Here is a 19360-nt window from a genome sequence, read left to right as displayed (position 1 = left end):
GTTTGTATAAATCTCAACATTCAGCTTTACTTGCTTCTTTCATACTCTAGTCAGCGTCTCTGTACTTTATTATTTCTCGCCTACATTGAGTGCCTCCGTAGACCACTAACTCAGACTACACCAGTTCTGCACAGCGTCTAAGATAAAACTGAAACGTATGGTCGCGTAAATATCTTTATTGCTATTTTATTTTATTTATTTTTTGCATCTTTCGAGACTTGAAAAAAATGTGAATTTCTTTAATAAAAATGTCAGAGCATAAAACTGTCGATAAGTCCGGTGACCCAAAGTGTAATTTTGTCGCCGGGAATACAGCGTCTGATTCAAGGAAACGAAATAAAAATAAATAAATAGAGGGAATCTGTAAAAAAAATTCCATCTAAAATGGAAAATTTAAGCTCAGGAAAAAATGAAATGCCAGAAATAAATAAAAATAAAATAGTAAAAAAATAAAATTGAGAAAAGAATGCGAAGCGAAAGGGAAGAAAGCTCAAGGAATAAGGGCGAGTAAGATAGCTGAAAATTCTCCCGTGATGTGCTCGGGCGCCTCTGTCGGGGTTATATGGAAATGTTGGTCAAATATATCATTCCGGCTTGACAGTGCAATTCTCTTATCTGCCGTGCGCCGCCTGCCGCTACCCCGAGCCATCCCGGTTTTCGGGGAGAGGACTAGACTGGCTTGGGAATGGCACGGGGGTGAAACCGTCCGATAGAGGATCTGCAAACACGCTCCCTCCTACCCTCGATTCTCATCCTCATCCACCTCTCTTTCGAGACTCGTTCTCTCTGCTACTCCTGCTGCTATACCCTCTGCATCCCTTTTGGTCCACAATGACGAACTGCCGGCGAAATAGAGACCGGAATTCTCAAAGAAACATTTGAATAGAATTGTGCAAAATTTTAAGCGAAAATTCCTATTTTTTATTAGAAATTCTTACAGAATTAAAATTAAATTTGTTTATCATGAGCTAAATTTCGGCTAAACCCTCGGTACACAAAATATACTTAAATATTTGATCGCGTCTTCCAAGTGAAAATGTCTTGACACGTGCAGACACACGTCCGTCCGTTCAGATATTGCTAAAGGGTGCTGAAGCGTGAATAAAATTCTCTAAATTTGGAATCCTCCAGGGTAACTGTTATTCATTTAACTTTATTTTTATGCATTACGCATATTTATTCATAAATAGTGTGTGTTTACTTTGCCGATCATTCAACATTGCTCATACAAAAGCTAATCCAAGCTGTGCCCCAATAACTTGGTATTGCATAGCACTAGTACTAGCATTCGGTATCACTGTATCGCCAGTATTTGCAAAGAGAATATGAATACAGCGACGGATAAACCGTGTCGACGTGCACGTCCATCAATCAGAGTGAAACCGTTTCTGCAATAAAATTATTGCCCAAAAGAATAGTCACCAAAAAAAAAAAAAAAAAACAAAAAAATCTCTTGATTTTTTAGTTTATTTTTGTCCGTAAATATATCCAATAATTTTTCCTCGGGCATTTTCCAGATGAAATTGGTGATCCAGAGAATCTGAAAATGAGAGATAAATAAAACGAGTAGAGGAAATAAACGTCTTTTCTTTATTGAAGAAAGATCAACTTTTATCAGCTGCTCGGTATCTGGTTTTTTGCTACCCCAATCGTCCTATAATTGCTTTCTTTGCTAAGATTCGGAGATTCAACTGTTTTTTTATAGTACTTCCCGGGCTCTTCTCGGTACTCTCCTGTCAACGGGACCAAAAGTCGCTCGGAAAATTTAGCGAGATAAGAAAAAGAACCGAATGCAATGAGGGGTAACAATAAATACTTTTTCTTTTTGTTAGAAAGTACGCGGTACTCGCAATCCGATTTTTAAATTGGTTCTTATAACTTTAAATACACCCGAGAACTCCAGGGGCGATCACGAATAAGAATCCCCTGAAATAAAATCAAAACCATTTTAAAAGTTTCTTTCTTTCAGCGTTGTCGCGCTTATTTTCCCTTTCATTTTCTCAACCACCTTCTATCTCAGTCGTATTTGTATCTTATATTTTCCCCTTATATATCTTATCATTGTTTTTCATCTCTGGTGAACCAAATCTCGCTTAATTCTATCAACAACAAGCTCATTATGCAAACTAATAAATAAATATCATTCCAGCAAAGCTCATTCGTTATTACAAAAGCTGAAATCTTAAAGCTCCTCTCAAGGATGCTTTACAATTTAATGCTAATGCCTAAGTACAACGATAATTTAAAATAAACAAATAACGCATTGCTGAATGGCATTAAAAGTAGAGAGAATGAAAAAAGCTCGATAAGTAAAAATACGTAGGATTATTTTGGCAGTATTTTACCAGCTAAATCCCAACCCGGATTCCAGGAACTATCGTATCGATTTCGAGCGGGGTTCAGAAAAGACGAGGGTGGTACTGTGGGTGGCGACGAGGGCGAGGACCTCCGGCTCGGCCAGGCGCTTTTCCTGCGATGCAATCTTTGAAAGGAGAGCCGCGTCATTACGTCTTACCGGTGGTTCACGGGTCATTGCCCTCGCACCCCATCTCCTTCTCGATATTTCTCGAATCGCCATCATACATGCTTTTTACTTTCACCCCCTTCCCCCTTCTCCATTGCTTTTGCTTTCTACTCCAAGCACTCGCGTCCTTACACTAAAATGTATACACTGGTATTACTTCTTTCATTTTCCTCCTAGTGCTAGGTAATGACACGTGACGGGAAACCGAGTGATTGGTTCTTTTTAGTTTTAAAAAATGAGCAACGTAAAATTGACGATCCTTGACGACAGTTTTTGAATTACTTTCAGCATAATCATAATTCCAGACTCTGACATTGTTTGCAAAAAATTCGAAGGCATCTGTTGTTAGATTATATAGGTCGACCCTCACCAGGGCTCATATATAAAACCAGTATACATATATAGAGCAAAGAACAGCAAACCCAATCGGTTTTGCGTTCCCGGTATCTCGGATAACTTAACTCACCTACACATGTCGGCGTAATAACAAAAAACGGAGGATCAGCCAAAACAAAATGAACGAAGGGGTATCGTATCCCAATACGCCTGTACTTGTTTTCACAGTAATTCAATGAGAAGCCATTGTGAAACGGTAGCGCCGGGCGATTTATAGTCGTAAGTTATAAAGTAATACTCGGTGGCAAGGACTATTTTATTATGTTCTTTGGTTTTAAAGCCCGGCCACGCGCTCAAGCTTTTATTTTCGATAATGAAGCCGAGGCATATCCACAACGTCTCCAGTTTCTGGGTGGTAGAATAGCTGCACTAACAAGGTCCACTTGGGTGGCAGGATCTCGCTTGAGTATCCATTGCACTCGAGTAATATTACCATCCTCAGAAGTTACTGCTGCAGAAAATGAGTGTCGGGCTTTAAGGAGAGAGTGCGCGCTATGCTATGTTGTAAAAATCGTTGTTATTGAACTTGTTTTTGCACAAGTTTTTTTTTCTTGATAGTTGGTACTTTGTATACCGTAACGAGAATCTTTTAGTCTTGTTTTTACTGGCCTTTTTGTTGGGATAATTACTTAGTGAAGATGAAGAACTAGATGATGAAGGAGGAGAAGAAGAAGAAGAAGAAGAAGAATAAGAATGAATATATTTTAAGTGGAAGAAATACATCTTGAGTAGTGATGTCAGGAGTGTGTTGGTTGTATGAGAATGGGTTTATTACCAGGCCTAGGTTCCCAATTAAGCGGCAGCAGCTGTGAAAATTAATGGAGCACGGCTTTTAAGATGTAATTGGGCACATTAATAACTCAGGGGAGGTGAAAATAGGGTCTACGATGGAACCCAGTAGCTGTAGAGAAGGTAGCTTGTCGGAGTATAGACGGTCTGAGGATCTACCAGTAGTAGTAGCAGCAGTAGTTTCACCAGAAGTGTGAATAGAAGGAGTGTGAATAGCGAATAAGGACAGAGTCACGCAGTTCAATGAAGAAGGGTAGTTGTTGTAGAGAAGATACACTACTAGGCAGTGTGTTGGTTATGTTACAGTCCAGTTCTATTCTATTGCAGCGCCTAGAAGAGCAGGATACTAGAAGAGCTAGGGTAGTAAGATAGTAGCAAGTTGAATCCGTGAGGAGGACGTAGATAGTGAGGTTGTAATAATACCAAATGACGCGTCATTTCGCTCAGCCCTGAAGCCTGAAGGGTGAACGAGAAAAAGTGAAGGAGGGCTAGGATGAGGATGAGAGCGAGCAGAAGAGAACAAAAGCATGCCTCCTTCAGACGCTCGTAAACATTTCGTAAATTTGCTCCACAGGTGTGCCATCGCGACTACTAAGCCGTCCACGCCTCGGCGAACTCGTCTATTTACTCTGAGGTTATAACAACCCCTTCCAGTAACTACGCTCTAGTATTATTATTATATACTCTGGTGAAGTTGTTTACAAATAACACTTATGAATTAAGTTTACGAGTTTGAAATATCAAGAAGAAGAGCTTTTAGTTTTTCGGATGTTTAGGTCTTGATTTTTTTATGCTTTGTCATTTGAGTGAATGCAAATGTCGAAGAGAATGATTTAGTTTGTAATTATGCTAGAGAATTAACAAAAAAATTCAAATAAAACCAGTGTAGCATAAACAGCAAACCGAATTAAAGAGTAGCGTCAATGAAAATGGTTGACCCTCGGCGCTAGAATGATGAAAGACATTCGTGCCCAGGCTACTGGTTTCCGGTCGGGTTCTTGGCCGATAATCTCGATCAGTTCACCACCTGCGGTCCCTCTAGCATATAATTTCATCCTGGTTAGCTGCCCAGCTCATCTTCACCTAACAATCTCAATCCATCTCATTATCTCTTCCTCTTGCTCTTCACTCTTCATTCTTGACTCAGTGTTCTCTATTTTCTTCGAGGCTGATAAAAACAGTGATAAATCGAAGCTCAAGCAGATAAATTCCCGTCAGTTTATAGAGATTCTATGCAGCTACTAAGGTAATTAGAGTCGCCGGGATATATATATGTGGGTGTGTTACGTGTACTGGTTATAGCTTACAATAAGACGAATAACCTGGAGGTGAAACAGCGCGACCAATCTACCGATTGGTAATCCCTCTCCAGATTTGTCCGTCTTAACTTTCAGTGGAATCGCCATTGAGATACACTTTTGCAGCAGTTAGTTTGCCGAACTTCTGGTCCGGGGGTGAGAAACCAGAGGAAGCTCGATGAGAAAGGAGAAACACGCGGTATGGAGCAAAGAGTGGAATCGAAACTCTCTGGTGGAGCAGTATAGTACCGCCCATAAAGCCACCGAGGCCCATCCATCCGTTGTTCCCTCGCGGGCTCTATTAGCAAAGTGTGATGGAGTTTTGCGAGCCCGATTATATTCGAATGGGTATTACCCCTCCTCCCCAGATAAAAGAAAAGGGGACGCAACCCTTTTCGCGTTACACTCTGATGATGTCTATTTTTGTTTGTATTGCGTGTTGCTGTTACTCATATACACAACTTAATATCTAGATCAGAATGGTGGTGGTGTCCTTTATCCTCTATTTACTAATCTCGTGTGTAATAATGCCCGAGCATTGCTTTCGCGTTACGACAGCTCGAAAATTACTTTACAGCTGAAGAAATTACAACCTGATGAAATAATGGAAAAAGTTCAACGCTAACGTTTATTTAATTGTCCATCAAGGTGTTATATCTTCAGGCTATCATCTATTTTTTACTTTGTTTTCAAGCATTAAGATACATAATTCTGTCCCGTGACAAATCGCCCCAGATGATTTGGAATTAAAGAAATAGGTATCAAAAAAATAATGAAAAAGACCAGAAAGTAATAAAGGAATCGAAATGGCTTAATGCATAACTTGAGTTGAGTTAATTTGCGGAGCGTATGTACTTTATTAGCAGGTTATATAGTGACAATCTGTGGTGCATAGAAACGAGGGTTAAGTAGCCAATAAAGGCAGTTAGTGGATGGCTGGTGAGTCCGAGCTCATTGCCCAATTTCATCAGATTCCGGGAAACAGTTGTCGGTAGGAAAGTGGATAGAATAGGAGTCTGTTGACTGTGCGGTAGGAATCAACAAACAAAAGCCGAGAGATCGACGGCTTACATCCAGTCCAATCTTTGGTCTCGTATTTGGTCTCGGTCTGCTCCTCATGGAATCACCCACCTGATATTGTTACACCCTGTACGCTGTATTTAGTATGTATGTATGTATGCCAGAGGAGCTCTCTTTACAACCCTGTGGCCTCGTCCCCCATTAACTCCCTACGTGCTGTGGCGGCTAAATGCGCCCCTTTATGCCGAGATAATGAAAATTACAAATAGCCCCGCCATAGTTGAGCACTTTCTAGTCCCCGCTAGTGAGTTGTGAGTAGTAAAGGAACGTGTGCGTGCATGGACGTGAGTCCTGGATTTTCTGCTCCAAATTTCGCTAGTCATCTTTGTTTCTTTGGTTATATATTTTCTTAGGGAAATACAACAATTGACTGCTGTAATTCATTTTATCACAATATTATCATTGCTGGGCCATGAAATTAATTACTTTTTTATCAAAACAAAAGAAACTTTGTGGATTGATAATAGGATTGCCTAAAAACAGGGGAATGTTGGTTAGGAGATTCAAATCATGAAATGTACGGTGTGATAAATTGCTCATGAAAACTCGATGCTCTTCCGGGAGCTCGGCATTGAAGATGCGAAAGAGAGGAGGAAAGATATAACTGATGCACGACTAATCATCTTTCCCAGCTTCAGCCTCAGCCTCATCTTCTCCCTTGCTGATGCTGTTGTTGTTTCTCCATCCATGCAGCAGTTCAGGACTCACTTTCTACTGGTTCTGCAGCAACAATGCGTTCAGTTCCCTCGTTCTTGTTCTCGTTCCTCGACATCAGCCAGCTGAAACCCGCGGGAGCCGGAGGCAACACACGCGCTCTCGCGAAATTAGTTTTCCAGATAATCATCGCCAGGGTATTGTGTTACCTTATAGCAGTTTCTAGGGACGCGGGTATATACACAACATTGCTGGTAGGTTCGTTCGTGTTCTTGTTCTCGTTGTTTCTAACCGAATGTATACGAGTATAACGTGCACGTGTCATACCCACCACAGATCTAGCGTGTTACATACGACGCTCTGTTCTCTATATTACTACTTACGCTTTAAATGTGTATTAATTCCACGTTCTCGTGCTCAGGTGCGTTATCAGCCGATTTACGAGGCTGTTTCATAATTCTCAATATAAATATGAAATAATTTCAGTAATTTTGTTGTACAATTTTCTATACATCTATTATCACAGTATAGTAGAGTGATAGTAACTATTGATTTTTTTTTTAATTTAGTAAAATATTACAATCTAACGCTTTCGGTCTTTAATTAGAATGGAAATTAAACTAAAAAGTAGAAAATAATTTTTAATATATTTAAAATAAGAATATTGGTCATAAAAAATTTTTATTTTGTGATGAATTTGTAATCTCTAATTTTTAAAATTTCCACCAACAAAATATTTACGCGATTATTAATATTAAACACCCTTAGCTTTTTTTAAATAAAATAAATTTTTTTCATTTGGTTATTTGGTTTTTAAAAGTATAATTTATTATTAAGTGAGTGCATATTTGGTTCAACTTTTTATCATATCTAGTCGATGCAAAAAATTGACAAACTCAAGCTCAGATGAGTATAAAAAATACAGTAAAATAAAAATAAAAATAGTCTGGTTGTAGAGACATTCAGCGACGTCCCCGGCTTTCATCCGGGCCGACACCCCCCGGGACTCAGTGGGCCGTCGGTGATTAATGTTGCCGAACAAATTGTCTAGAAAAACATGTCTCCCTTAGCGTCCCTCATGCTCAAACTCACGCTTACGCGTACTACACCCTTTATCTGGTCGGGTCGTGCGCCCTTATTTTCCCGGGAGCGTCCTTGCTCTTTCGGCCACCCGCTCAAAGCTCCCAGCCCCCATTACATTCATGAGGCCAATACACATTCGCACCAAAAATCCCTTGTACACGCATCCGCATACATACATTACAGGGATGATATCAAGTAATCCGATTTACTTCGACTTCGCTATCAACGTTTCGGATTCACCCACTCGGGCAATTATTCCGTCGGTTCTGATCGTTGGCAGTCCGCCACCAGAGATTAGGCCCCCTTGATTAGAAATTAAACCTCCATTTATTGTTTTCCAATCACTCTCTATTCCCTCGTTTCATGTCACTGACTTTAATGCAAATATCGACTTTTAAAACGCTTTTTTTTTTTTTTTTTTTTTTTTTTTTTTTCAGTTCTTCAAATAATAATTATGGTGATTTAAATTGCAAAAAGTAAAACTTTATTTGAATACTCGTTATTATTTTCGGTCTGTCGTCCTCAGTCCTCAGCGTTTTTCATATTCCACGCGTTTTGAGAGCTTCGCCAGAGATACGCGGAGAATAAAAACCGTGAATATATAGTGTGTAGTGTAGTAGATGGTTCACAGTAAAAGAGTTCAAGTTGAGGAAGGAGGGAGTAGATATAGAATAGAAGGAACAAAAAATAAAAAATCTGGTTGCGATTTTGCAGCATTATTTACATCGCGGTTGCTATATAATGCCGAGCACACTCTTCTGGTTATTTTTATTCCTACACACATTTATATATTTATCAAATCCACCCACCCTTATTCCGTTGCATATTGTGCAAACACTTATATATATATCTGTATTTTAAAAACTCACAACCAAACAGGTACGTTTACCTCTACCTCTATATCTGCATGCCCGACTGAGTTGTCGCATAAAGCTGAGATTTTATTACGAGCCGATTCAAATTCCGTACACCACGACCACGACGTATACCTGGTATACATATATATATATATATATATATATATATATATATATATATATATATATATATATATATATATATATATATATATATATATATATATATGAAGCATGTATGTGAGGGTATGAGGAAGGTAAAAGAGGTAAAAGACTATTCCTCGGCAGAAAGTGGTTCTACAAATATAAAAGATCTCTGGACCCTCCGCTCGACTCACCTCTCAAGCATTCTCCTCTTCCATATCTCACTCCACATCCTCCCCTGAGTTAAACCCATAAACCACGGCATATTCTATTTTAGGAATAAAAATTCCGATTTTTTATCGCTCCTTGCGCGAAAAAATCACGAAAAATATTAAGTCGTGGAGAATGAAAAATAAAAAAGAAACAAATGTTTTAAATATACGGATTCGTGAATACGAATGCGCATGTGAATGTGAGAGTAGAGCTGTCCAAGAATAAGAAATGTTAAGGGAGAGATTTGTTGAAGATCTCGTGAAGATGGTAAACGCGACGCTTTAGGGCCATCCAGCGTCTGAGCGGTCAATCTAAACGACCGTTATCTAAACCAGAAGAGCCACTTCCCGGCGAATCTAAATAACGCAGTTAGTCCTTGCCTTTTTACTGGCAGTTTACTTCCGGCATACCCTACAGCCCCGGTGGGGATGACAGCTCAATCATTTTCAGGGCTCAAGTAAAAACTTAATCCAAAAAATTTAACACGATAAATTCGGTGGAACATATCCATTTGCAAAATACCCGTGACAAAATTTTTATATATGACTTCATACGATCATATGTGACCATTTCGGTGGATTGATAAAAAAAGTTTATAAAATTTTTTTTTAAAGTTTATAAAATTTAATTAAAATATTTGAACTTACTTAAAAATTTTTTACGTCAATTTATTAGACCATTTTTCTGAAATTTAATTCTTGAACATTTTAATTTCTTTAAAGCAAAACAACTTTGACCCTCGGAAATTTTTAATACTCTCTCATCAAAAAATTATACATGACATTTTTCATCAGAAAATTTTATCACGAGTAGAATAAAAACTTAGCTATTTTCTTAAAAACAAAAGTAAAGTTATTTATTAAGTGATACAGTGATGATACATCTATCACGAGGCGTTAATACCCTTGGTTGAGTATATAAAGCGGTGTAAGAAGTAGTATACCCTCGACACTTAATAACAGCGTCAGCAGTTGGTACATATAATACCGTAGGTTGCGATGGAGTTTAAGAGACTCCGGTACAAGCTGACGCCAGATGAGAAGTGTAAAGAGACGTGGTTCCCTTCTATTCCCGTCTATTCGAGGGTTGCTGCCGCCGTTAGTGCAGGTATGAGGGAAATGGAAGCACAGCTACGACTAGGACGAGATGAGTCTGACCCCGGGGGCAGCCCAGGAGGTAGTAGCCGGTGACAATCGACTGTTGCTACTGCTACTGCTCTTGCTACTGCGACAGCTGTGGACTCAATAAAATAACTTGCTTGGGACTTGAGCAAAGAGAACCAGAGAACCAGATAAATGTCGAGAAAGAGGGTGAGAGTAGGAGAATACGATTGCTCTATTACGTCACGGTGGACTAGCGAAATTAGTTGGGTAATAGTAGCGCAGCCTGCGCGACACGGGCTCAAACATCTCAAACTCTGTTTATCTAACTTAGTGTGTTCATTCTGTTGGGTGTTATGTTTATAGTAGTTGCACTTGTACTTGTGTGTAAACTCTTTGGTCTTACCGCGAGAACGGTATCTGTCGACAACCCTTCACACACACCCTTGGCCTTCCCTTCTGTTCTGGCGGGCCTTTCCCGCTGTCCACCAATCATAATTTTCCCAGGGCACATTCATCACGCGGCATGTGCCGGTTATGCACGTGTTGCCCTTAATTATTGCTAAGCGTTAAATGACAGTGACCTGATACCTACTGCCACTGCATCAATGCTTGTTTAATTTTTTTTTTTTTTTTTCATTTAATCCGGTGCTACCAATTCGCTGGAAAAAAATCGCCGTTTTTGTGAGCGTAAATTTAATTTCCGTGGCAGGTTTGAATAAATAAAATGAGAATGTGAATTAAAAATGAAATTAACTTTAAATTTGGAGGTGGAGGATGAAAAGTCACGTTTAGTTTTTCATTTTTTTTTTTTTAGTCGGTTGTTTTAAATAGTCCATCAGATTTTTCCATTTATTGCGCTCCTGGTTCACGAGGACAAGTGCAAAAATTTAGTGTCAGTCTCATGCAAAACAATTATATAAATTGCAGACCGGAATTTTAGACAAAATACAATAAATAAATATTTATAAAAACAGAGTGCTGGTCGTAGATTAAATCCATGACTCGCGGTGTTTGTCAGTTCGATCACGAGTATGTGAATTTTTTTTTTTTTTTTATGAAAAAAAAAATATTTTAGATGCAAGCTCTCATAAACTTGATTCTATATTAAAATTATGGATGTTATTATTCTGGTAGATGAGTTTATTATCATTGCGACATTGTAATGAGGTTATGATGAAAGAGTGAAGAGGATAGAGGAGAGAGCGAATGAGGGAAAGAGAGAAGAGGATAGAGGTGAATAGATGGAAATATATAGAGCTTAGATAGATATACCGGGAGGAATATCGACTACTGTTAACTAATGGAAGCTCTCCGATAATTACGAGCCTGGTACAGCCTCGCCGAGTGCAGAGAGTACAGAGCAGACTAAATGTTCTCTACCGAGCGACAGTAATCATCGTTATGCCGACGCACACCCGTTCCCTATTTACGAAAAGTTATTTAGTACACCGTTGTTCGACGGACGTGTAGCCCTGCGCAATTTTCGTTGTAATCAAAACAAAGATTAATACCCCCAGCGAGTTAAGTTTATTGCGATAGATACGCTGGTAATATCTGCCTCGTAATTATCTTCCTGTTAAGGAGTTAGAGTAATGAAAAAATTACCTTGATTTAGGAAAGAAAATTTCAAACCAGAAAAATTATTTTCAAAAATCCTTAAATTGAGTAATTAATAATTTTTATTTCAATTGAATTTGTTGTTTAATATAATTAAAATTATTTAATAAATAATAAAATTTGTGTTCGCTTTTTGAGAAAAATTTGTTGAATTTGTGGTAGATGTTGAGGTAGTAAGGGGAAGGTAGTAAACGATCCGTTGATAATTGAATTTTGTAAAAGGAAATTTTTACTCTTATTATTATTTCTTTTTTTTGAAAATAATAAAACGCGATAAAAATGACACTGCGAATTTCTTTATCCTTAGGCTTACTTGAAACCGTTACTGTAGGGTTATTGTATGGCCGTAGGTCGTAGTACTCTCTTTTATAGAATAAGCTTGTATTAATACGAAAGTGCATTAAAAGGATGATGAAAAGTGTCGGTCATCGTGTTGGAGTTGACATAAAAAGAAGTGTAACGTCACGGAGAATTGATTAATGCCGATGCCATTAGATCCGCCGATTAAGGCTACGGACTCGGTTAAATAATTCTTTGTAAGAAATAATGCTTCATCCTCTCAATATCCTTTTTATATTATTTTCATCTTGATAGCGAATTCAAGTTTTAGCTGTGCATAGACTTTAATTTAACCACTTATTTGACTTTCCCAAGAACATTTGCTGGCCCATTGAGGCTCTGTTTCATTGAAATGGACCAAGAAAAATTGAGGCTAGGGAAGCGAGGGTAGAAAGGTTACCTCTGTGAGGAGAAACTGAGAAAGAGAGAGCCGAGAGAAGAGAAAGAGTTGGGGCAGATCGCTGATGAAGGGGTAAGGGAATTGTGTGTATATATAGCGAGCAGCCATTGTTCGGGTGATATTTTAGCCATGGGGTGGCTTGCCGGCGAGGTGGGCTGGGGGCGGGAGTCAGCTGGCTGTGACATGCCGCCTACACCGCCAAAGGGGCAACCGGCAACGCTTAGAACCACCCGAGGTTGGAAAGGGACCTCACGTTTGCCAATGGATATTATACATATACATTATACGTTTTACCTACAGTATAATATACTTGTGTATATGCTAAATTTATTCTCATATGGACTACTCTTTCATCTAATGATATCATATTTGAGGCCTTGACTTTGAACATTGAGTTTATTGATTAACTTATATGCTTGTTATTTTCTTTAGTCTTTGTGTTTGAAATTCATTCGACATTTGATTTGAAATATTTTAAATCTTAAAATAAACTCATTTTAAAAAAAAAATTCACTATAATATTTTTAATAACTTCCATAAATCTTATGCTACAAAAACCATAATCATTACCCAACAAACAAAAAAGAAAAAAGAAATTTAATAATTCAATCAATCGAGGGGTGACCGAATATCGGTGAATTTAATCAAAACTTTTTTATCAAACACTCGGGTGGAAAAATAATTTTTTAGCAATAAAAATTTATTTGAAACTCGGTACAGTACATTTGGCAAGTCCATCGACACTAATCTGCTGGGAAGTTTCTTACCACCCCGTTAGACAAATTCTCAAACTTACTACCAGTCCTCACACACACACATACCTAAATATATATACCACGATGTAGATGTAAAAGTAGAAGCAAACCAGAATTCTTAGTCGTGCAATGGTATCGGCGTGTGGCCCGTACGCGGGAGAGACTTTAATAATTATTATTCATAAGACTCTCCCGGGAGTCGGCCAGGCGTGAGACTAAGCAAGAAAGATGTGCCGCAAAACAAGGGTCTCGGTTCTCAGTTCTCGCGCTCGAAGCTCCGGCTCTCACACCCCCGCTAATGTAAGTAAGTCCTGTTCCCGCTGTACTGGTAAGAATCTTCTTCTTCATCGCTCGAGCAAGAGCAAGTCTTGAATCGCGGTTATATGAGAAATATAGTACCAGCTGAATAAGAAGCCCAAGACCAAGGCCAAGACGGAGTTGGAGGTGGAGGGTAAAAGCGAGGGTGAGATACTCGAGTCAGTCGAGTAGAAACCCAATCACTTCCGGCGTCTGCGCCCATTAGAGCGCCGCGACGCTGACGTCGGCTGACATACACTTCCCACCCTACTTTTCGATTTTCTTCTTCTATTCTTGCTCCATTCCTTCCTTGTTTCCTCGACTTGATGCTAGTTCTGTATCTCCTTCTTTCAGCTTCAGCGTGTCCATGTCCATCTTAGATTTTTTCGGTTCTTCGTCGTCGTCTTTAGCTTCACCCTCTTGCTCGTGCTCCAGACTCTAGACAGGCTGGAACCAGACGACACTGGAACCCCTTGGTCTTGGATCTCTTACTACACCGCAAAACAGACCACGATTCTATTGTTCGATAAGCGCTCGTCCATGAGCGTTTCTCCTTCATCGGAGTTAATGACACGTCACCATCGACATTGTCCGTACGAGTGTTTTCTATTCGTTTCCGCCCTTATTATTTTCGGTTTTTATCAACAGCAAGAGCTTACCGAAAATTTCCGATTCCAAATAATATTATCTAATTATCTTGATTAGGTTTGTTTTGAATTGTCATTAACGTTGGTTTTTTAATTGCAGGTTCATTAACGCGAGACGCAGAATCGTCCAGCCGATGATCGACCAGAGCAACAGAGCTGGTAAGTCAAGATCTGAGTTACAGAGTTCATTTTTACACTGACATAACAGTTTTATTTTTTATTTAAATTTTAAAGAACACTGAGAAAAAAAAATTTTTTTAATGAAAGAACAAATTCTTGATCAAAATAATTTTTATTTAATTTGCATAAATTTATTCGTATGATCAATAAGAAATATAGATATTTTTTGTCAAGATTAATTAATTTTTAAATTATAAAATCATTGAATAATATTTTTTTTCCCAGTGTAAAATATAAATTTGATTGATAGAAAAATTAATATGCTCGAGAAAAGTAAAAGATAATTGCGTTAATCACGAGAATTAGCATCATTCAACTGTTAGTAAATCTCCAATAAAAGTCAAATGATCATGACTCGCGACTCATGACATATCAGCATCAGTAAAGTTTGATGCATAACGGGCCTGTCATTTCAGAATATCTAAAAAGTTAAAACTTCACAAGTCTCATTATCTCATCGTGTGAAATTATTTTCATTTGTAACAGAAATAAAATAATTACTGCCGTACATTGTACGTCGAATTAGTGCTGTCCATTACACAGCTTATGTGACAATGTCATATAATAGTTTAAAAATAATTTTAATTGTCTATCACATGGAAATGCCAAACTAATTACCGAAGACATTTATTCCCGCGTTAAAACGATTCTATTTGTCAAGATAATCTTTATTATCAACGGGATAACATTTATTTTACTTCACCAACATCTTTATCTTTATCTTTTAATTCATTTATTCAGCAACTCGTCTTTTTGCTTATAGTTCAGATATCTTAATAATTCAACTAGTCTATTTGCAAGAAAAGTCATTGAATCTTTACAATGTTGCCAAAGTTTTCATCAATTAATCATCAATCATCACGGCTATAAACAAAATTAAATTCAATATTCATTTAAATATAAATTTAAAAAATTTTATCTAACTTTAATATTTAATTTGATTTAAAAAAATTCAATGTCACTTTTCGAAAGTAATAAAAAAAAATTTTATTTTAATTCAAAGACTTCAATAACTATCTTAATCAGTGATGACAATTAAGCTTACGATAACGTTGGAATTAATGGTTTTATTTGTCCACATAAAAGAGTCTTTGTTCCTGGTTAAGAAGTCCGTGGCGTTTTACGACTAAGGAATCACTTGGCTTGCAGTAAAAGGCGAGAATAACAGCAAGGGTGGATACGATTGCTAACAGGGTGTCTGATGATGTCGATGCGGGCTTGAACGGGGTAAAGGGACCCGGATAACGTTCTGGATAACGGTCGGATAATTGGTACCGGTGATCAGACTTAGTTTTACGATCTGCCGACACGCTTCTTTTTCAATACAATGCTTCCTTCATTCACAGTGTCTCTCTTTTCACTCCTTCGGAATTCGCTTTTTCTCACTGTAGTCTTATCGAGAAGACCCGCAAGCTCTCAAGGAAACAAGCGTACGTGGGTCCAGCAGAGGGTTGTCCAGCCCAATAGCCGAAACAAGAGGTGATTCGCGTACGGTTTTACGACTCGACTACTCATAAACACTCACCGAGTTACGGGTTGTTTGCTACCAAATAACTAACCCTCGACCCTCTTACACCTTCCTTTTACGCAACATTTACTCTTTCCATTAAAACTTTTTCTAATATAAATAAAATACTGCTTTTTTTCTTTTTCTTTTTTCTACAAAGTAATATTTTATCGATCGGTAGATTATATTAAATACGACTTGATAGATTTGATGATTTTTTCGATGACGTGTACAGATTATCAATTTACCGAGTGTATAATATAGACACATATGTGGGCTAAAATATATATGAGATAGCTAGTGGACACGAGAGAAGAGGGCACGACAGATAATGTGCAGCAATGTTGTGTGTCTCTGGATGGTTAAATGTCAGTCGGGTAAAGTGGAAATTCGTGTCCATTCGATTATCATCCCGAAGTCAATCCTGATCGCATTTACACCCTTATAATTTACTCAATATCTAGTTATCTTTGTTTATTCAATATTTTTTATTTTAATTGTAATTTTTAGCTTTTTTGTTCATAAAACAAACAATTTATAAATTTGAATAAATTATTAAAATTACGGAATTAAAATAACCTGATCAATTATGTTTTTAAAAAATTTAATAATTTTATTATCATAAATTTCTACGAGCTTTAATATTCATTCAAAATATTCCTTATTAAAACTGAACAAATAAAAAAAATTTTATAAATTGTCTCATAACAAATTATATGTGAAATATTGAATAAAAGATAAGATTTAATAAAACTCACAGATAAAAAATAATAAAATAAAAAATTTATTATCAATATCTTGAAATATTTATTAGACTTTTTATTCAACTATTAATTACAATATCAATAAATAAAATAAAGTATTACGATCAGTTTTAACTTCAAATAAACAGGATAAATAAATACTAACAAGTAGAAGATAAAAAAATAGATAGTTATATTTTTTATAAAGCAAATTAAACGCGATATCTTTTTATTTCATCATAAACGTCTCGTTAATTTATTTAACGGCTACTACAAGAGATTTAACGATAAAATGAAATAAAAAAAAAAAAGGAATGAGATTAAATGGAAAAAGGAAAAATATATCTATATATATACATGTAAGATATGTGAGGAATTATTTTATCTTGCAAATAATTTAAACAGTGATTGACGACAATTAACTGTTGACAAATCATAATAAGTAAGTACATCCTCGGGACATTAAACATTAGTTGTTTAACATTATTGTCTCATATTTCTGGGTATATGAATCCAGCGGTGTTTCCTCGCTATCTCGAGATTACATTAGTGCATAATGTGTTTAAAGCCGACATCTACTGTACCCCTGACAGCGTCGGTACTAGCAACAGCAACAGCAACAATGACAATGACACCAAGAACAACGCAACGCAATGCAGTGATAATAATAATAATAATAATAATAATAATAATAATAATAATATACACGTACGAGGAGGATCGCATTCGGCTAATGATGCCCGACCCGTGTGCGTCATCAATCACACTTTCATTACATGAATTGCCTACAACTCAAGTGTATACTCTACGCCCACTGCTATCTTGTATTTACACACTCTACTTTGCTCTTGAGCTTTTGCCTCAATTGTCTTATTACTTATTTTTCTATGTACAATACTTTATCAAACAGTACTGACAATTAAAATTTTAATGGATTCTTAATTTTTATTCACATCTTACTATTCCTATTTATTATCTAATTTCTCATGAATAATAATTACCATTAATAATTTAATAACAATGAGATACTGCATTGGAGATATTATATTAAAGCAAATCATTTATTCGTGTAACTTGAAACAGCAATTACATTAAATAATAATTGTTTGCTAATAAGTAAATATTTTACATAAAATTTAAAGTTATATTGTAGAAATTTCTTTAACAATTTATGATAAAAAAAAAAAATTATCATTTACTTTGTGACGTTCTATTTAAAACTTTTTCTTTCTAAATCAAATTTCCTCAATGTTTTAATAATAAGGATTATTTAATTCACTTATAATTACAATTTTTATCATTGAAAATATCAATTATTTATTTTTATTGTTGAACACTTAAACAATTCTCAAAAAAATTTTAAGTCATGAAATAACTGATTAATTGTTAGATTTAATTCAAAAAATTAATTATTGTTAAAGAAATTAAATCGATAATTTTCTAAAATTTTCAGTATCATTGATTAAATTTGTCAGTTAAAGTTTTAAAAATAACATACTAATAATTTCTAGATAAAATTTAACCATCATTAAATTAAATCTAAATAATTACTTCGAGCAATATTATTCGATAAAGTATTTACAAAGATCCCCATCAAATTAAATTAATAATGTCACCTAATCCTAATAAAAAAGCAATCTTTTTAAATTCCCCTCAAGCAAACTGCTCACCAGTGCTCCAACTATAAAACTATAAACTATAAAACTGGCAGTGTATCATTTTATGCGGGCAAATTTACTGCTGTCTCTTTATCCGTCATCAATCCCGAGTCTTTACAATCCATAGCGGTTTTTTTATCGAGTAGGGCATAAAAACAGAATCTTCAAACTAACCCGTTGCTTTCAGTACAATTAATCCCCAACTAGTATAAAAAAAAAAAAATAATACCTCCAACAGGTATTCAGGTATCCTAAATACTAAGTTAACTAAATAAAAATTAAATAATTATCGAGTCGTTGAGCAGTGGTCGATGAAGCCGTACTAATTTTATTTACAACGGAAAAGCCTCTCTACTCTTTCCTGTAAGCGAACTCCAGCCACGTCTTTTCACCACAATCTTCTCTGCTTTATCATAACATCCGAACGCAGACATACACAGACACAAACGTAGACATAGTCAGTAAAAGAGCCATAGACATTTGTGAGCTCAAGAGGGTACACAGCTTCGGTAGTTGAAATCGCCTCTTGTATTTCCAGAACGACGTAGTAAAAGCATAACAGCGCCCTGAAGTACCGTAAAGCTGTGTGACCGTACGCTGCATCCTCGCAATAAAATGATACTACGATAACCTGGTTGCCTACATTTATTAATAATATTCTTTATAAAAATTTAACTCTTGAATTATCTCTGTTGAACCTTCTTCGGTCTATTAATTTTCCGACATCTCATAAAAGGCAAATCTTTACCTCTATCTTTACCCTTAAAACAATCAAATTAGAGATGAGATTTTAATTGTAATAGTATTTGGGTATTTTTAAATAAATAACCTCTGGATGCAAGGAGGCTGTAAATAACAGCGGTCGTGTAATCTTAATAAACATCGGTACGCGTATATCTCATCAGCAGCAGGAACAGCAGCAGCAGGTTGAGCCTTTGTGAAGACCGAGTTTTATTGCGCTCTGTGTGAGGCATCTCATTTGGCTTTGGCTTTCTCTTAACAACGCCACCAGTATTTCCATCTGTTACAACATAACGGAACGTCATAATTGTTGGTGAGGTTTCGCTTATTACCCC

The 19360-nt window shown here is 36.6% G+C and overlaps 1 protein-coding gene across 4 annotated transcripts in view; it reads left to right on the top strand.

Moving 5' to 3' along the window:
• The window catches only part of Hth (Meis homeobox homothorax), a 267463-nt gene that overhangs the window by 235783 nt on the left and 12320 nt on the right, over positions 1-19360 (top strand). For all 4 annotated transcript variants that reach the window (XM_074248775.1, XM_074248773.1, XM_074248774.1 and 1 more), the window contains one exon: positions 14297-14355. In XM_074248775.1, coding sequence (XP_074104876.1) covers positions 14297-14355 — 59 coding nt within the window. The remainder of the gene's footprint in view (positions 1-14296; positions 14356-19360) is intronic.

The sequence above is a fragment of the Cotesia typhae genome, unplaced genomic scaffold, assembly GCF_013202065.1.
Source record: "Cotesia typhae breed Kobodo isofemale line unplaced genomic scaffold, CoteBio_Ctyphae contig_5, whole genome shotgun sequence".
Classification (NCBI taxonomy): Eukaryota; Metazoa; Arthropoda; class Insecta; order Hymenoptera; family Braconidae; genus Cotesia; species Cotesia typhae.
This window is presented reverse-complemented; position numbering and strand designations above follow the sequence as displayed.